The sequence below is a fragment of the Sciurus carolinensis genome, chromosome 16, assembly GCF_902686445.1.
Source record: "Sciurus carolinensis chromosome 16, mSciCar1.2, whole genome shotgun sequence".
NCBI lineage: Eukaryota > Metazoa > Chordata > Mammalia > Rodentia > Sciuridae > Sciurus > Sciurus carolinensis.
In genome coordinates this window covers 58,710,420-58,729,974 of record NC_062228.1, presented here as the reverse complement: position 1 = coordinate 58,729,974, position 19,555 = coordinate 58,710,420, and the positions used below count along the sequence as shown (strand labels likewise).

The window sequence follows — 19,555 nt, the reverse complement described above, 5'->3', positions numbered from 1 at the left end:
AGTTAAGAGGTGGGATAAGGTGATACTCTTAAGAGGTGATTAGGTCACAGGAGGACTCTGCTCTCATGAGTGGATCCCGCCATTCATGGATTAATGAATTAATAGGATCCAGAGCAAAACTGGTGCACCAGCATGTTCCATGTTAGCAGAATGGCTGATTTTTTATGTGATTTTTTTATGTCCCTTGGTCGGTTATGGATATGGGTTGACCCAGGATGTGGCCTGGGATGGGGCCACTGCAGAAGATGCACTGAATTCTCCCAGCCTGGAGACACACTGGAACAAAACTTAGAAATTTTTGTCCATCAGGGAAATCTGTCAGAGACTCAGGACCCAGGGTGATTAGGGGCTGGTCACATGACCTCTGCCAGAAGAACAGCAGGTGCTCAGCGTAAACACACTGATGCACAGCACAAACCTTTTGGGCCAAATGAGCCCCTCTCATCAGTCAGGGAGAGCCAGGCATCCTCCCTAAATTCAGTTCTCAGACCTGCAGTGTTAACCCTTTCCTGCACAGCTGTACATTCACAGAGAGAGAGGAAGCAGGAAGGAGCTCTTTGAAGATAGGAAGGAGCAGGTGAGGAGCACAAGGATGCCCTTGCCTATGGGAACCGGAGAACCAGAAGTGCTTCCCATGACTGGGAAGGTTGCAGATCATGATCTTGACTTTCTCCTCAGGTATGACCTTGCTCATTGTTTCTGTTTCTTCACAGCTGAGCCCACTTCTACCCTTGCCTGTGGGTCAAAGCCCTGGAAAAACAGATTCTCTCTCAAACTGGTGAGTGGCCCCTGGGTGGGAGCAGCAGCTCATAAGGGAGGGCCTGGGGCTTTGCAAATGCACCCTCAATTTCTAAGACCTCTGAGTCACTCTGTGTGTGGGACAGTTTGGCCTGGAGCCAGGGTGCAGTAGTAGTGGGACCCTGGACAGGCAGGTTCCCAATTCCTCATCTCAGGCTTTTAGGAGACCTGTGCTCCAGCATGCCCCATATCTGACGTTTCCTGACCCTGGAGCCAGGCAGGTACATCCCCTTATCAGCTCTGGCTTTCCTCATCAGTATCCATAACACCTACATCTTGTGGCCCACCTGCCCTCTACTGCCAGCCTCATTCCTGGCACATATTTATCGTGTAGCATTGTTCTGGGTGTTGGAGTCCGGAAGCCATCAGATGGTGTCCCTGCTCTGAGGCTTCAGTGAAATCACCCACAGTGTGTGCTTAGCACAAGGCTCAGCATACAGGAAGTGTGTGCTCACGGGTGGCCCAAAGGAAGGAGTAAAGGTTTGAGAACACAAGAGCAGGCTCATGGGTGAGTGGCCTTCACAGCGCAAGTGCTCACTAAAAGGGTGCTCAGCCTCCTCCTCAACCCTGGCTAGCTGGCATCATGGTGACTTGTATTTACTTCCCTGAATTTGTCCCAGAAAACCAAGGACAACTGGGTTGGGTGCCCTCTCTCAGCCCTAGACACGGACTGTGTTAGTGGTTTGGAGCATGGCTCTGGAGCCTGGTTCACTGATGACAAGGTGCGTGTGCTGATGAGAGTTGGTTTTGTGCCTGACCCCAGAATTTCACAGTTGTCTAACAATTCGAGTTGAATTGTCTCAGCTTGTCCCAAGTCTATGGGATTGCCACAGAGTCCCCCTTTAACTGTTTTCTGCACAATTCAGATGGCACCTGGCACACAGTGAGCAGTTTGTCTTTGTGAGCTGTTCCTGTCATCACTTTCACAAGGGTGGCAGAAGCAAAGCCTCTCCTGGTACATCTGTTCCATCCGATCAGCATTTCCTTAGGCCCAGAAGTGTGTGGTGCTGGACTATGTGTGACCCAGGCCCAGCTGTGGAGGAGTGCCTGGTCTCAGGGCACTGTCCCATCAAGGAGGGGACATGCTCAGGAGAGGAAGCACAGGACCTGGTCACACTCAGAGCCTACCTTGAATTCTTTCAACAACCTTGTTGAGTGGGTACTGTGTTCCCATTTAACTGATGAGGAAATGGAGACTCAGTTGCTGAACCAGAGACAGCCAGCATGCAAGTTGCTAGGTTCACTGCTATATCCCCAGTGCCCATAATGATGCTCAGGACACATTAGAGTCTTTGGAGAAAGAGAAGTGAGAGGAGCCAGAGAAACAGGAGGAGGGAATGGCTGTGATTTGAATTTGACCCTGTGCTCTTAAGAACTCAGCTGCACTAGTTGTGTTTAGTTAAAACATTTGGTTAGACTGCTATTTTAAAAAACCCAGCCAGGCACAGAGGCACACACCTGTAATCCCAGCAGCTCTAGAGACTGAGGCAGGAGGATCCGCAAGTTCAAAGCCTCAGCAGCATAGTAGCTAAGCAACTTGGTGAGACTCTATCTCTAAATAAAATATTAAAAAGGACTGGGGATGTGGCTCAAGAGGTTAAATGCCCCTAGATTCAATCTCCAGTTTAAAAAAAAATATATATATATATGTATATTATATGTGTATATATATATAATATATATATTTATATATCAATAATGGCTTAAGCAAAATAATATTTGTTTACTTTTTTACCTAAAAGTCTGGGGCAGGAGAGCCTTCCTAGCCTTTTAAGTATTTCACCTACAAATTATCCACATTTCTTTTGCTTTTAAACTTATTGGTCAGACTCGGTCATATGGTCATTCCTCCCTACAAAGGAGGCTGGGGAATGTAGTTTTTGGCTGAAGGCCATATGTCTAAGAAAAGCTTGTGGAGCCTGTCATAAAAGAATGAAGAGATGTGAGTACTCGGAGATTGTTCAGTCTCTGATACATGCTCACATGCCACACCTTGGGGAAGTGGGTTCTGATGTAGGGACTTGATAAACCTGGTTGTTGCTGGCATTACCCTGAGGTATCAGTGATGATTTGGGGCCCTTGTCTCAGAGAGTTCAGTGTGACATCCTCTGCCCTCCTGTCCCCACCAGGATGCGAAGGATGGGCGCCTGTTTAACGAGCAGAACTTCTTCCAGCGGGCTGCCAAGCCTCTGCAAGGTATTCCATGGGGAGTGGGTCAGGGAAAGAGTAAGGGGTGCCAGCCTGTCACAACTAGCCATCTGCTGGTGTGAAGCCCGCAGCCAGACTCCTGTCCCTCCTCAGGCCTCAGGCCTCAGAGGACAAATGGAGATTGCCTCATTCCAACTCTCAAGATCAATTAGTAAGTTTTCAGGATGCTGCAGGCTGGCTGTTACACACAGCCACTGTTAACAATTAAATCATGTAAACTTAAAATCAAATAAATTATATTGAAAACAAAGATAATACACACTTGCAGACTTATCATTTCCTAATTATTCTGTATGTTCTACCATCTGTCCTCTTGGGGTTACTTAAATCTATTGCACCTGTGTCATGAAAATACTGCTCAAAATACTGTGCCTCACCTCATCCCACGTTCAGTCATAGCCCCTTTGTTTGTTTGTTTATTTATTTATTTATTTATTTATTTATTATTATTATTTTTTTTAGTTGTAAATGGACACAATACCTTTTATTTATTTATTTTTCTGTAGTGCTGAGGATTGAACCCAGTGCCTCACACATGCTGGGCAAGCATTCTACCACTGAGCTACGCTCACAGCCCCTGTCACAGTCACATTCTCTTGGTGATTTGAAGTTGGCTGTGATGGGAATGTTTTTTGTTGTTGTTGTTTTGTTTTGTTTTTGTTTCTGTAATAGGGATTTAACCCAGGGGAGCTTTACCACTGAGCTATAGCCCCACACCTTTTTTGTTTTGTTTTGTTTTTCTTTTTGAGAGAGAGTCTCACTAAGTTGCTTAGGGCCTCGCTGTGTTGCTGAGGCTGGCTTTGAACTTGCAATCCTCCTGCCTCAGCCTCTGGAGCTGCTGGGATTGCAGGCATGCGCCACTGCACTCACCTATGGTGGGAGCTATTTACACCACAGAACAAAACTACCATTGTGGACTGACATTCCCTCGGCATCCAGGTGTTAAACTTCTGTCAGCACACCACTGGTTCTGTGGCACCCCACGGAGACCCTGGCTAATGAGTTAGAGCATGGCCACTGGAGACCTTTACTGGTCTTAGTAAAGGATGTGGGAATGCAGAGGTTGCTCTGTTGTTCTTTGCCCTTCCTCTCACTCCAGACGCATGTATGCCTTCTCAGAAATGGCCCATGTTCACCCTTGTCACCTGCTGACATAGATTACAGACGTCCATCAGTCACCCATGCTCACCCCATCCCCACCCACCCCCACCCCAAAGATGTCTCTGACATGGAGGCTCAGGGTCTGGTCTGGCTCTGGCTCTCTACTTCTGGTCTGAGAGCAGGTGAGCTAACACTGAGCCCTGCCTCTGGCAGTGAACAGGTGGAAGAAGCTGCACTCAATGCCCCTCCTCGCCATCCCCACCTGCATTGGTTTTGGTGTTCACCAGGACAAGTACAGGTGAGTCACCTCACTGCCACTTTCTTGGGACCCTTTCCTTTTCTGCCTGCCTGTGCCTGCCATAGCTGGAGTCACTGGTCAGCCAGTTACTTCCTTTCCCTGCTTCCAAGTCAGGGTAGTTCCTAGCAACCAGAACCCTTATTCTGACCTACTTCTGGCCCCTGGTGGTGCCTCAGCCAGTCTTCACTGGGTGACCTGCCAGTCCTCCACTCTCATGTCTCTACCTCTTGGGATGCACTTATCTTTCAGGTTCTTGGTATTCCCCAGACTAGGGAGGAGCCTTCAGTCAGCCCTGGATGACAACCCAAAGCATGTGATTTCAGAGAAGTGTGTGCTCCAGGTGGCCTGCCGGCTGGTATGTAGCTGGAAGCTGCTCAGGGTGTGGGGACGGCCCAGCAGATCCTCATTTCTCAGATTTGACTCCTTGACACATCCAGCCCTGCTCCAGTCTGCCAGCATGGAGGCTGGCACACTTACTGCCCCAGCAGGGCAGGTGCAAAGGAAGCAGTTAGAACTGGTGCGATGAGCACTGCCGAAGCAGGGAGAGCCCTCCACGACTGAAGTTTAGGACTGGATCAGGCTAACGGGTGGAGGTGGCTTGAAAGCCAAGAGTCATTCTGCCCAGTGCAAAAGTTGGAGCTAGAGATAAAGATATAAATTGCTTAACTAAGTTTAATCTATTCTCAGTGGGAGTGAGCAGAACTCAATGTACATGAGTGCTGGATATTTCTGCAGGTGGGTCATTAGTCACCTCCTCCTTCCCTCCTGAGCATGCACTCAACTAAGAAAAAGGAGTAAATGGAAAGCCAAACATTAGCTCTACTTCTGAATTTTTCTAAACAGCCAAATGAGAGAGGTATTGGAGTGTGCTATCACAGTGGCAAACTAGGCAAGCTTAATGCCCCCCACAACTAGTGTGGGCCCACCCCCAGGCCAAGGATTCCTTCACCTGGCTCTGAATCAGAGCTGCTTTGCAGGAGTCATGACACACATAGAAACATTTGCTCTCTTCTTCTCCCAGCTGGATGCACTGGAGTTTCTCCATGAAAATGAGTATGTTCATGGAAATCTGACTGCCGAGAATATCTTTGTGAATCCAGAAGATCTGAGCCAGGTAAGATCCTCATCCCCTCCACTCTCGAAGTTCTCTGTGCTCAATCAAGTTCCCGTAAGTCCCCAACTCTCCATTTGTTTCACACTGCTAAATGCAAACAAAGGTTTGCTGTCCATCATTTATAAAAAAAAACTCCTTGGAATAATAAGAGATAAGGTGCTTACTAGAAAAACAGTTCTTAGAAGAAGAAATCCACACATTAGTTAAATGTACAAAAAGACAGTCAACCTCTCTAATCATCATAGATATGCAAACTAAAACAAGATACTATTTTTCACCCTTTGAGTGGACAAAATTAAAAACAATATTATAGCCAGGCGCAGTGGTGCACACCTAATCCCAGCAGTTTCAGAGGTTGAGGCAGGAGGATCACGAGTCCAAAGCCAGCCTCAGCAACTTAGACCCTAAGCAACTTAGCGAGACCCTGTCTCTAAATAAAATATTAGAAAAAGGGAGGCTGGGGATGTGGCTTAGTGGTTAGGCACTCCTGGGTTCAATTCCTAGTACCAAAAAAAAAAAACAAAGATAATATAATGCTGTTAAGGATGTAATGAGGATTTTTGATACATTGTTAGAAATGTGAATTGGGCAGCCTTTTTGAAAGTAATTTGGAGATAGCAATCACAATTTTCAATGCCTCTGTGTTTTGATTCATCAGTTTCTCTTGCAGGAATGTATCCTAGCCATTTATCCATAGGGCTTTTCAAAAATATATGCACAAAGAAACATGCACAAGATGGTTATAATAATAAATGGGAAATGCCTTAAGTATGTACATGTATGTATGTATTCATGTATATATGTGTACATATAAACATATACTCCCAGTGGATTGCCAATTAAATAGTATTTTAAAGTAAATTGTTTACTTTTTCAGTAAACAAATTTAACATGACTTAAAAAGTACTAATAAGAATGTGTATGTGCAATTTATTGATCCATGGGATGGAAAAATCAGGCTTTACTTTCTTCAGGTGTGACTGGATCTAGGCACTCAAGCCCTTCATTGGGAAGCTGGCTCTTCCATCTTTGGGCCCTTCTTGCTGCCTCATTGCTCACTATCAGGCAGACTCATCCCTCATAGTAACAAAATTGATACCAGCAAATTACGCTTAAATAGCTGGCACTTAGCAACCCCAGCATAAACGGTTTATGTGAATCCAGATCCCTGAACTGTATAGAATGAGAGTTGGGGAAGGGCAGTCCCAGAGGAAAATCCAGAACTGTGTATTACTTAGTAGGACTCTTCAGGGACACAGATCCAACAAGGGGCAGGCATTATAAACAGGTTTATTGGGGCTGGGGAGATAGCTCAGTTGGTAGAGTGCTTGCCTTGTAAGCACAAGGCCCTGAGTTCGATCCCCAGCACCCAAAAAAAAAAAAAAAAAAAAAAAAAAAACAGGTTTATTATAGGGAACTGGCTCGTATGATTGTGGAGGCGGAGCAATCCCAAGGTCTTTGGTGGACAAGCCAGGAGAGCTGATGATGGAACTTTCAGTCCAAAGGCCAGTAGACTCAAGACCCAAAGAACCTGTTTCATTCAGTCCAGGTCCAAAGGCAGGAAATGCCTGGTGCCTGCTCACTCAGTCAGGAGGGGATCTCCTCTTACTCAGCTCTTCTGTTCTGACCCCATCTTCAGTGGATGAGATGAGGCCCACCTGCATTAGAAGGGCGATCTGCTGTGCTCCCTCTGCCAGTTCAAATGTTACTTTCATGCAGAAACACCCACAGAGACACACCAGAATAATGTTTGGCCAAGTGTTCAGGTACCCCCATGGGCCAAGCGGATTACCACAGAAGAAAACGGATCATCACAAACTGTGACCAGAAGAAGTGGGGGGAATAGGTCCCACACAGACCAAACCAGCAGTTATCCACTATCCATTTGGTACAATAAGAAGCAGCCATTAAAATAAGATGTGGTTAACTTTGTGTATTTCACAGATAAGCACTTTACTTTCATTTTAAATTCAGTTAAGCTGAATTCACAGCAGCCCTTTGAGGAAGGGACTCTTTTGTCATTGTTTTGCAAGTGCAGGGATCAAAACATAGAGAAGTTTCATAACTTCTAATTGTACCAAAGGGCTGAACTGACAGAACCCAGACCATTAGGCTCTAAGTCAGGGACCTGACCACTGCTAAAGTGCTGAAACCTGGACACCCAACAGGAGGTACAGGGTGGTACCCTTGTAGAGGCAAGAGCCCTCCCTGCCCATTTTTCTTTACCTGGTTATTTAAAGAAACCATTTGGCACAATGCCTAAGAAACTCTTACTAGTGGTTCATTCTGGGCAGTGGGTTTTTGGGCCTGGGGAAATGGATATTGGTTTGTGTTCTTTTCATTCCATACCTTTCTAAACTGTTTGGCATTTTTACTATGGTCTAGTTTTAGAAGTTTAGAGGTTAACCTATCATCTATAATGAATAGGCTATTTCACATTACACCCACAAGTAGAATCTCTGACTCCAGAGTTTGTGCTCTTAATCTTCACTTTGTATGACTTCTCCCCATGTCTACAGGTGACTCTGGTGGGCTATGGCTTCACGTTCCGCTACTGCCCAAGTGGCAGACACGTGGCGTACTCAGAAGGCAGCAGGAGCCCACATGATGGGGACCTCGAGTTCATCAGCATGGATCTACATAAGGGATGCGGTAAGAGGGCAGAGAAAGGACTCAGGACCATGAAACATGCTCTCACAAAAGGGCAGCTCTAGGGGTTCACAACCACAGTAGCACATGACCAGACAGAAGAGGTCTAAGGGCACCTTGATGGGGACTTGGAACTGTGGGCTCCTGTGCAGACCTGGCACTGGGCAGTGGAGAGTTGTAGAATTCAGCACCAAGAACAGCAGGTAAGAGGGCACAGTGGCACACTCCTGTAGTCCCAGTGACTCCAGGAAGCTGAAGCAGGAGGATCACAAGTTCAAAGCCAGCCTCAGCAACTTAGCAGGCCCTAAGCAACTTAGGGAGACCCTGTCTCACTAAGGGGGACATAGCTTGGAGGTAAAGTGCCTCTGGGTTTAATCCCAAGTGCCAGGGAATCCCTGAGTTCAGAGGGGTTTTGTGTCTAATGTAGACTTTGAAGATGAGAGTTGCTTTAGAGTCATCCCAGAAGGGCAGTTGAGTAGGCAGTTGGCTTTCCATGCATGGGAGTGATGTCTTGGCAGAGGCCCAGACTTCTGTAGTATTTCAGGGGTCATCAGCAGAAGCCCTGAGAAAGTATGAGATTATCCAGTGGGAAGATGGCCCAGCGCAGATTCCTGAGCCCTTCTTTCTCAAAACCATCCAAGTGCCTGCTCACATCCCCCCACCAGACTGAGCTCCCTAGGGTAGGAGAGGCCCCTCTGCCTCCAGCATCAGCAGACAGTTGGCACATTCAGCACTTGGTATTTGCTCAGTGCTTTCTCAAAAAATTCTCTAAATTATATGATTTGGAAGGTGTACAGAAAATAAAACCTCAGTCTCCTTCACTCTTTCCTACTAAGGATGGGTTCAGTACCCACTCCTGGGCTCCTTTCTGCCCTATCCTGTCTCCTTTGTGGCAGCTCCACACTGTACTGCTTTCCCACGAGACTGTTGAGCTCTGGGTGTTGAGGTTGTGAGATGGGGCCAGGCACATGGGTGCTGGGACCCACTGAGTGAGTGCATGAGTGATGCAGGTGTGGGCTGGTGAGGGACGAAGCGGTGGGTGGATGAGAGAGTGCTCGGGGGCAGAGCAGGCAGATGGGTGAGACAAGGTGCCTGGCTGCATGGGGAGCAGGAGTTCATGGTGGAGTAGAAGAGACAGAAGGGAAGGGTACGGACACATCAGAGAGTGGAACATCCAGACTCAGCTGCTGCCTTTTCCCCTCCCTCCCCAGGGCCCTCCCGCCGTAGCGACCTCCAGACCCTGGGCTACTGTATGCTGAAGTGGCTCTACGGACTCCTGCCATGGACAAACTGTCTTCCCAACACTGAGGCTATCATGAAGCAGAAACAGAAGTGAGTCTGGGGCTCAACAGAACCCAGCACTGGCCTGGTACCCCTCCAAGTGGAGGAGGAGCTTAGGTTGCAATGGGGCAGGAAGGAAGGGGCAGTAGTGTCTCACAGAACCAAGGTCTCTACTCTCTCAGGCACGTGCTGTGCTGTCCATTGCTGCAGGTGAGAGAACATGCGGTCGAATTCTGGTCCCACCCCTGTGGGGTGTTGGATGAGCAGCTGGCCTTCCACAGGCCTTGGTGCCTCCAGGAGAGGCTGTGCATTCAGCACCTATGTCACAGGACTGTGGAAGGACTCGGGGAGTCAGGCACACATAGCACTTAGCATAGGACCTCATGCTCACCATGTGCAGGACCCCATGACTTTCAATTTCACAGATACACAGGCAGCCCGAGTCAGTGGGCCCAGGCCCTGGCTCAGCGTCCAGCACCAGCCTTCCAGGGTCCATGCCACCAGTGTCAGTCTGCTTACAAAACCTAGACATTCAGCACCAAGGACAGCAGAAGTGTCGGACTTGGGGGAAGTGCTGTGGTGTGCAGCCAGATTGCAGGGGAAGAGCTGCACTGGGGGATAGGGGGTCAGCACCAAGGGCAGCAAGAAGGTGGACTTTGGGGACTGCTGCAGTATGTGGTTCAGTACCAAGGACAGTGGGGAACTGGCTACAGGGAAGCCCTGAGGTCCAAAGGTGGATTCGGGGCCTGGTATAGACTGGAAGGGTGACCGGTGCCCAGGAGGCAGTTGCTGTTCCCATCTGAAGTGCAGGAGTGACATCTAAGTGAAGGCACAGACCTGGGGCTGTCTCGGGGAAATGTCCACTGAAGCCCCAGGAGAGGATGAGGCTGTCTGGGAAGGTGTGCTCCGCAAGAAGGGGACAAGCTCTCCCTGAGCACACTTTCTGGTTCTAAGTGCAGCATCCCTGGTGTGTGTTGAGCCTCGCTCTCATTTTACTTTACCCCTCTATGTTTACAGTCTCCTTTCTCTCAACTATGGATAGCCATTCAAACACCCTTAATGTGCAACTGTTGATATGTTTGCTTAGATGTATTTGCTCCTTACAGTTGCATGGTGGCCCTGCTGTTATTTGCGTGAGTGATGCTGTGCTCTGAATTGCATGTTTTTGACTCTCCACTTAGTGCAGTATTTTCCAACTTTAGCCACATCATTGCACCTCACTGAGTTCACTATTTTTGACTCCTACTTCTAAATCAGTTTTATATAGATGTGTCTGTGTCCTTGAATGATACACGGTTGTCCTATGTGTTTTGTGTGTGTAAATGATACTGTGGTAACCTCCCTTATCCACTTTCCAGTAAGTGCCTGCAGGAGCAGGTGGTACCAAATGCTGTACATCCTGTACCATGTGTGTACATTGTCTATGATAGTCTAATTTATGAATTAGGCTCCTGTATGGGATTGGTGACACTAACTTGTAACAAGTTGTGACAATACTGTAATAAAACTTACGTGGACGTGGCCTGCTCCTACTGAATATCTTATTGTTCTTAATCATCTTTCTTCTTATTGACCACAAATTAAACCACAGAAGGCAAAAACACTGATAAGGGGAGCTACTGTACACTCTCAGTTCCACTCTGTTTTCTGCTTTCTGTCACTCTGTTATTTTTAAACTTCAGCTATGTTGCTGCTTCACTACTTCTGAATTCTAAATTTGTTTGCCTAAATGTGTCTGTCCCTGACACTGTGTGAAGTTGCTGGATGTGTGTTTGATTGGCACAAATGGTACAAAGCCCTTAATTTCATCCTCCCCCAGGCTTTGTTCCCCCTTCCCACTGGATCATGTTTCCTTCTTGCACATGCTCAGTACTTGTCCCTGTCACATTGACTTGCTCACAGCTGTGACCTAGGCATGATTGACATTTGTCATTTACCTGTCTGTGCTGGGCTCCACACTCAGCTCTTCTGTCAGGACAATGCTGAGGTGAGTGTTCTTAGTACTCCAGGTCATCAACCAGGTCACATGGCGACTAGGTAAAGGCACTTGGACTCAAATACAAGCCATTCAGCCCCAGAAATAGTTCCTCTCACCTCAGTGCCAAATGTGGGAGGCTTATCCCAAGTGATGGGGGTGTCTGGGCACAACCTTCCCTTACTTAGCAGATACCAGACACCTCTGCTGTGCCCGCCTCTGTTCCAGGCCTTGGGGTTACTGAGGAAAGACAAGTCCCTGCCCTCAGAGAGCTCACATCTTACTTGGGGGTCAGACAGTAAAGAGCTGAAGAACGAAGCTCATGTCAGACCCCTGAGTGTTCACCTGGACAGTTGGGGTGTGGCTTAACATCCAGGGTGGGTCTCAACAGCAATGGCAAAAGGTGAATCTCTCTTGAGGGTCAGCAAGACTTTAAATGGTGGCAAGGAGGGCATCTCACTTTGGCACCCACTTGCCCCAAACATCTCTATAGAAATGGGAGACAGACAGGCCTTCAGCTCCAAGTTACAAGGCATCTCTGTGTTGAAGCCACTGGAATGAGAGTCCCTTGCCCTGTTTTGCAACTTACTTTTATGGCTGGTTTCTAGTCCCAGCATATGGTGCTGGTTTTCTACCCAGGGCAGTGAGACAAAGGTTCCTTTGAAATGGGGCCAGGGAAGCCTTGAGTCTCGGGATTTGGGATTCAAAGCACAGAGTGGACACACGTGCCTGAAGCCTGTGAGTGCTCCTGTGTGGGCTTCTGTTGCATGGGTTAGGACCAGGCTGCACTGCGCTCACAAGGGTGCCTCAGAGCCCTGCCACACAAGCACAGTGGACACCTGCTTCCCCTCGAGGGTAGGGGAGGACCCCAACCCCCTTCAGCAGGTGCACACCTTCCTCACAGCAATGGAGCATGCATTGTGGTGTGCAAGAAGTGGTAATGGAGTGAATGACTAATGAGTGACTGTGTGAGCCAGCCCCACTTCAGAGTGGACACAGGTCAGACTGACCTGGTGGCCCCAGTAGGACAGGGACTGGGAGGGAGCACACAGTGGGAAGCAGAGAAAGCAGGCACTGCCCCCAGGCACAGTTTCTAGGCAGACAGAGCACATATTTGAACTTCTGGTCACTCGGTGACTCATTTATTCACTCGTGTTTCCTGGGGACATGCACGTGCCAGTCTCTGCTGGAGGGACCCAGATATGAAGCAGCTCAGGGTGCCTCCCCCATCCGTGAAACCACACTGACTCCCCTGGGTTGAATCCTCCCTCCACGTCCTCTGAGGACACTCTTATCACTATTTCGCAACTCTTCCACCTTCCCCCTTACTGCAGACTTCGTTATTTTTTGTTTTCCTGTGTTCGATCCCAGAGCCTCGTGTGTACTAGGCAAGCACTGTACCACTTACATCTCCAGCCCTACCAGATACTTGAGGTGGATGTGATATGCTTCACATAAGAGGTTTGCCCTCACCAACAGGTGTAGAGTACATAAAATAGGTCATTGTGGTCACTTTAATGTCAATGATATCAACATGGGAAACTAATCCCAGAACCCAGCTGTGACCCCCAACCAGAGGGCATGTGGGAGCCGGGCTGATGTTGATGCTGTCCAAATGCCCGCCACTCCCAGCTCATCCTCTTGGTGACTTAGTGTGGTAGCCTCAAGGACCACTGGGGGCTGGGTTGCAACAAGTATGATTTCTGGCACCCTGACCTCTAGAACGTTTTACAGGGGTGTGTGGCCTTTTTCCATTCGTCCAACAGATTTATTCATTTATAAAATACATGAGGGAATGAATTAATAAAAGAGGATATAGATTTGGATTCCCACAGGCTGTGCGAGCCCCTTGCTGACATCAGATTGGTCCCCATTCCTGTGGTTGCCCAGGGTCAGGAAGCTCTGCAGAAGCACAGTGGCTTGCTCCTGCAGCTGACGGCACAGCTGTTTTGTGCCATAACTTGCTCACTTCATTATTCACCACGTGTCCTGAGGCTGCTGGGACGGGGACCCACCCTTTCCAAATGGCGTGTGGAAGGCTGCATAGAGTGGCAGTGACCTAAGCATGGTACGCAGGCATCTGGAAGGGATCACCTTCCTCTGCCTGGGAAGATCAGGGAAGGCTTCTTAGGAGACCAAGCTCTTGAGCTGCATCCTGAAGGGAGAACAGCCATCTGCCTGGGGCTTGGAGCCAGGGTTGAGAAAGGCCATCCCTGGCAGCAGAGGCCAGGAGCCAGCTGCCTGCCCTGGTAAGGATTGGGGGTAATTCAGTGCACTGGGGAGCCACAGGAGAGCTGTGAGCAGGGAAGGGCAGGGTTAGCACTGGTCATAGAAGGACTCTGGGCTCCTGTGGGGGTTACCTGGAGCCCAGGGAGGAGGCCTGAACTGGGCCCTGTGCCACAGGACAGGTGGCAATGGGGCAGAGAAAACTGGGAAGCAGGAAGGTGGGGCTTGGGGACTTGTGGACACGGGTCAGCAAAGACATGGACAGTGCCCAGTGACTGGGTGGGTGCTAGGGAGGCAGCCTGGCAGTGTAGACCAGAGAGGAAACACTGGGGCAGGGGCTCTGAGGAAGGAGCAAAGGCACTGGATGAATTTCCATTATTCCTAGTGATCCAAAACGTCATGTGTGTGTTCGTATGTGTATGGACATGTGTATCTGTGCTCTGCGTGTGTGTGCATGTGCAGTCAATCCTCATTTATCCAAAGATTCTATATTGTGATTTCCCCACTCATTAAATGTAATTGTAGCCACAAAATCAATTCTTACACTGGTCATTTGTGGGCACATGCAGAGTAGAGAAAAACTTGTCACTCAACACACACATGCCCAGCTGACGGTGGTACCAGGCAACATTCTACCTCCTGGTTTCAGCTCTTATACTACATAAAGTGTCCTTTTTACTGTCTCTTTCATGATACGTTTTTCACATTTTTATGCTGTTAGTGATTTCTGTCTAAAACAGCCACCCAGCCTAGTACTGAACTGCTGGCTCATGTCCCCAAGAACAAACAGACTGTCATATATGTGTTAGAGAAACTTCCTCCAGACCTGAGTTAGAGTACCAGTGGCCATGAGTTCAATGTTAATCACTCAACCTTTTATTAAGCAAGGTGTCTTCCAGCATCAGCACATGTAAAGCAAGGTTTGGGGTGAGGGATGTAGCTCAGTGGCAGAATGTGTGCTCAGCATGCACAAGGCCCTGGGTTCCAGCACCAGAAAACAAACAACAAGCATCAAGGTTACGTGTTCCTTGGTTGATGGAAATGTGACCAGAGGCTCACAGGAATGCAGTGTTTTTTCCCCTGGGACCCAGGGCTCCATATTCACTCATTCAGCTTTCATAGTGACTCTCAAGAACACAACCACCATAAGTAACAAGAATTGACTGTATGTATTACACTTCACTTTGCGAAGTTGCTCTCCTTTCCCTAAAAGACTTTTCACGTGCGCTTCCATCCCTGCAGGTATCTTGACAACCCAGAGCTCCTTGTGGGACTGCGTCGCTCCTGGATCAAGCCCTCAGGTATGTCCTGAAGTGGGAGGGAACGGGCAAGCCCCAGACAGGGCCAGGCAGCTTGGATCCATCTTGAATTGGGTCTCTTTTTATATCCCTTTAATTCCTTGGTTTTCTTTGAGTTTTCCAAATTGCACATGTAGTATGTGTCCCTTGTAGAAGAACAAAATTCTTCAAAACAACTCATGAACAATAACCAAAAAAGAAAATGCATAGAACTAATTTTTAACAGAATGATATTATACATGTTGGTCTCCAATCAGGATTTTTTTTTCCCCATTTGAGATGAGTATATCTTTGAGATTTCCTATGTTAGTACTTGTAGAATGTTGTCAATATTTTTTATTGTAATAAAATACACATAAATCAGTATTTTTTTTAAATGTGTTTATATGTTAGGCATGGTGGTGCATGCCTGTAATCTCAGTGGATCAGGAGGCTAAGACAGGAGGATCACAAGTTCAAAGCCAGCCTCAGCAACTTGGCATGGCCCTAAGCAACTTAGCAAGACCCTGTCTCAAAATAAAAAATAAAAAGATCTGGGGATATGGCCCAGTGGCTAAGCACCCCTGGGTTCACTCTCCAGTACCAAAAGAACAAAAACATTTGAAAGTTTCTGCCCCTTTCTATGTCCTTCCCTAGTCCTGTATTTAAAAGCAAGTTCTGGTTGGGTGCAGTGGTACACACCTATAATCCCAGCAACTTGAGAGGCTAAAGCAGGAGGATTGCAAGTTCAGTTCAGCAATTTAGCAAGGCCCTAAGCAACTTAGTGAGACCGTATCTCAAAATACAAAATAAAAAAGGGCTGGGTATGTAGCTCAGTGGTAAAGCACCCTTGGGTTCAATCCCCAGGACCGAAATCAAAAACAAAAAAATAGAAGCCCCGTGGCTGGGGCTAGCTCAGTGGTAGAGCCCTTGCCTAGCATGTGGGGGGCCCAGGTTCCATCCCTAGCACTGCAAGCCAAAAACAGAACCCCCAATCTCCATCAATGTCAGTAATATGGTGAGTGTGTGTGCCAGACACCTATTGCTCCATGGCACCCCAACAAGCCCTATTTCATGTGTTAGGATGCTTCAGGACAGCAGTTTGGGCTGGGTTCATCTGGAAGGTTCTGCTGGTCTTACCAGGAGACATTCTTGTAGTGCAGCTTGTGATGGCTCTATGAGCTGGCTGGTTCAAGGGGGTCCGTGGCAGGGCTGGAGGGCCTCCGTGGAGCTGGCTCGCCTCTGCCGCATGGGATCACGCATCTTCTAGGAGGGATGGTGGTCTCGGTGCTGCTTCCAAAGAGGGCGAGAGCCAGCACCACAGAGCGTGGGTGGCCCAGAACACCACCTCTATCACCTTCTCTGAACTAAAATAAGGGACAGGCCAGTGCAAACTCAAGAGATGGGGAAATGGTCTCCACCAGGTGAGAAGAGGGGCAGCCAGGTGGCCTGGCAGGGGGCCCTTCCTCAGCAGGTGGCACAGCTCTGGCCAAGGCTCTGCAAACCATCTGCACAAACAGCAGCAGCCAGTTCTTTTCCTACCTGCTTCCCAAACATAGATACACACAGAGATTATTTTGCAAAACTTGTTTTTATTAAGCAATTTTGGGTTTTGTGAATAAAACTGGGCTCACCTGACGTACATCTTCTGCATTGTGCATTTCCCTCTGGCCTCTTCTCCCATGTCCTTACTCCTTGGTCGCCCTGCTGCTTCTCTCCATGGCTTCGCTGTGTCGATTCGGCTACACCATGATTTGTAAAGCCAGCGCTGTTATTGCACATCTAAGCTGTCCGTGCTTGGTTTTGGTGGTGTTTGTGGTTGTCATTTGCAATGCCCTTCCTGACGAGCTTCTGTGTTGCCAAGGTGGAGGCAGAAACAGATGGAGAATTTGTCTCCTCTGGTGCTGTAAGGGCTCAGTTTTCAATCTTTTGAAATCCCCCAGTCTATGTAATGACCAGGCTTCTCAAACTGTGCTTCCCTCTGGTTCTCCCTCCATAAAAGGTGAGCCCATGGTTAGTTAATTGCCATTGGGAGATTTTTTCTGATCAAGATAGTGTCGGGACAGGGTCATCTGGGTGGGGTCATCCAGGTCAGGATCATCCTCCGGGAGTTGGGCACACCAGCCTGAGACCCTCCAGTGGAAAACTGTGCCCTCTCTGAGCCTCAGCTTCCCTGGGTGTAAAATAGGGCCAACAGTAGCTCCCACCTGTAGGTGGCCCAGCACGGTCGATGCAGAACCCTCTGCAGTGCTGGACTCCAACCGTCGCCTCAGCCACTCATTAGTACAATTAGTACAGCATAGACCCTGGCCAGAGGGAGACACTGCCCAGTAGGGACTGTTGTCACCGCTATTACTGGCATGCTAATTGGCACTTCTTAAAAGTACAATCCTGGTTTTGCGCTGCTTTCTGTTGAAATAAAGAGAACCTTTCTCTTTTAGAGTAAGTGTTAGTAAAGCATGTTGCTCATGGTGGTACCTATTTTTGTGCTGCCAGTGAATTAAGAATTGCTTTGCATTTGTAAATGGTTGAAAAACCCCGAAAGAAGAACATTTCATGGCCCCACAGTTCCAGCTGTGGCAACCATGAACAAGCTGACCTGCTTGTGTTTCCCTCGGGCCTGTGGCTGCTCTGTGCCACAGCAGAGTCACAGGACCAGAGACATTCCCTGCCTGGCGTTTTGCAGAAGAGTTGCCACCCAGTTTAGAAATACATACTAAATATTTATATTCAGGTAAAATGACATTGTTAGCAAGGATTTTCTTTAGAACAACACAGAATGGAGAAGGGGTGGGGGTTTTGGTGACATGGGGCTGGTTGATGGGTACTCAAGTGGCCATGGTACCTTCTACTGGTGCCTACATTGGACATTGTCCCAGCACTGAAAAAACACAAGTGCTCTTGGCACCTCCACATGGGACAGCACAAAGGAAGCACTGAGCAGATGGGCATATTGGTGACAGCCCATGGGCCCTATGGTGCCCCTGCCCTGCTGCCTCTGAGCACAGCCCAGGGGCCCTGGGTTGGGGCCCCTCTCAGGCCTCTCCTGTGCTGGGGGGTGTTTTGACCACAGAGACCCTGCAGGAGTACCTGAAGGTGGTGATGGCCCTCAAGTACGAGGAGAAGCCGCCCTACGCTATGCTGAGGAGCAATCTCGAAGCCCCACTGCAGGATCTCCGGGTGTCACCCTACGACCCCTTGGACCTCCAGCTGGTGCCCTAGGTGAAATCCAGGTGGGGAGAGCTTGGCATCTTCACTTTCTCATCCCTTCCCTTCTCCTTGCTCCCATCCAGCCCTGCCCAGGGCTGCAAAGGACAATTCCAGATAATAGCCCAGGTCTCTGCCAGGGCCAGCTCCCCAGCAGATGCTGGATTTCTCCATGGGCTCTCATACTTCCAGTTCCCAAGAAGGAGGAAGGGCAAGTAGCTAAAACCTGACTGAGCTTGGTTCTAAGAAAAAGGTGGATTGAGCCAGGTATGGTGGTGCAGCCTGTAATCCCAGCAGCTCGGGAGGCTGAGGCAGGAGGATCACATGTTCAAAGCCAGCCTCAGCAAGTTGGAGAGACCCTAAGCAACTCAGTGCGACCCTGTCTCTAAAGAAAATACAAAAAAGGGCTGGGGATGTGGCTTAGTGGTTGAGTGTCCCAGGGTTCCATCCCTGGTACCAAAAGAAAAAGGTGGATTGTTGGGTAATGGTAAGTAGAAGATTCGGGCAAGGTGGGGGTGGGGGGGTCTTTAGGAATGACTGGATTCAGGGACCTCCAAAATAGCATCAGGGTGTTCCCGTCTCTCTCCAACCTTTTCTGTCCCTTCTGGAATCCATGCACCCCTCTTCCTGTGTCCTCTGCCCACCCACCTGTACTCTGCTTTCCTGTGAGCTGGCCGGCCTCAAGCCCTGTGCCCCGCCTCGCTGCCGCGCTCCCTTCACATTCCCTTCACGTTCCCGTGTTTCTCTCACTCTCCCCTCATCAGCACAGTGTGCCCACGGTCTTCATAGTGTCACTGCTGCCAGCTGTTGGTAGCAGAGGGTTCTCTACCCACAGACTTAACCAACTGTGGATCAAACATACTTGAAAAGTTTGTCTCTGCTGGGCATCAACAGACTTCTGTCATTATTCCCTAAACAGTACAGTACAACAACTATTTACCTAGCATTTACATTGCATGAGAAATTATTAGGAATCCAGAAGTGACTTAGAGTGGACGGGAGGATGTACATAGGTTATCTGCAAATACTGTTCCATTTCCCATAAGGGACTTGAGCATCCTAGGATTTTGATATCCTTGGGGTCCTAGAACCAATCCTGGAGGATGCTGAGGGACAACTGTATCCTGTTGTGTAGATGAAGGCTGGGCTTTTCAACCAGTGGTCGGACATTTGCTCAGTGTCGCGACTTTTTCATTATTGCCTTGAACACCTGTATGCCCAGCCCTGCTACTGGTGTGTGTGAATCAGCGGATGGGTTATCATTCTGATAGCAATAATGAGATTGCCGTCCATCAGGGCTGTGCTGTCTAGACACCCATTGTACCCTGTGAGACTGCGTGGGAGTTGTTAGAAGGTCAAAACCTCAGTTAACATCACTACTGATGGTGAGAGAGTACAGATGTGTCCTGAGGAGGAGCCTC

The 19,555-nt window shown here is 48.6% G+C and overlaps 1 protein-coding gene across 2 annotated transcripts in view; it reads left to right on the top strand.

Annotated features, from left to right (window-relative positions):
* Positions 1-19,555, top strand: part of Vrk3 (VRK serine/threonine kinase 3) — a 34,425-nt gene that overhangs the window by 13,007 nt on the left and 1,863 nt on the right. For both annotated transcript variants that reach the window (XM_047528002.1, XM_047528001.1), the window contains exons 7-15: positions 714-778; positions 2,928-2,994; positions 4,321-4,405; positions 4,655-4,760; positions 5,427-5,519; positions 8,039-8,171; positions 9,380-9,500; positions 14,893-14,951; positions 18,001-18,160. In XM_047528002.1, the coding sequence (XP_047383958.1) occupies positions 714-778; positions 2,928-2,994; positions 4,321-4,405; positions 4,655-4,760; positions 5,427-5,519; positions 8,039-8,171; positions 9,380-9,500; positions 14,893-14,951; positions 18,001-18,149 (878 nt within the window). In that variant the 3' untranslated portion in view covers positions 18,150-18,160. The remainder of the gene's footprint in view (positions 1-713; positions 779-2,927; positions 2,995-4,320; positions 4,406-4,654; positions 4,761-5,426; positions 5,520-8,038; positions 8,172-9,379; positions 9,501-14,892; positions 14,952-18,000; positions 18,161-19,555) is intronic.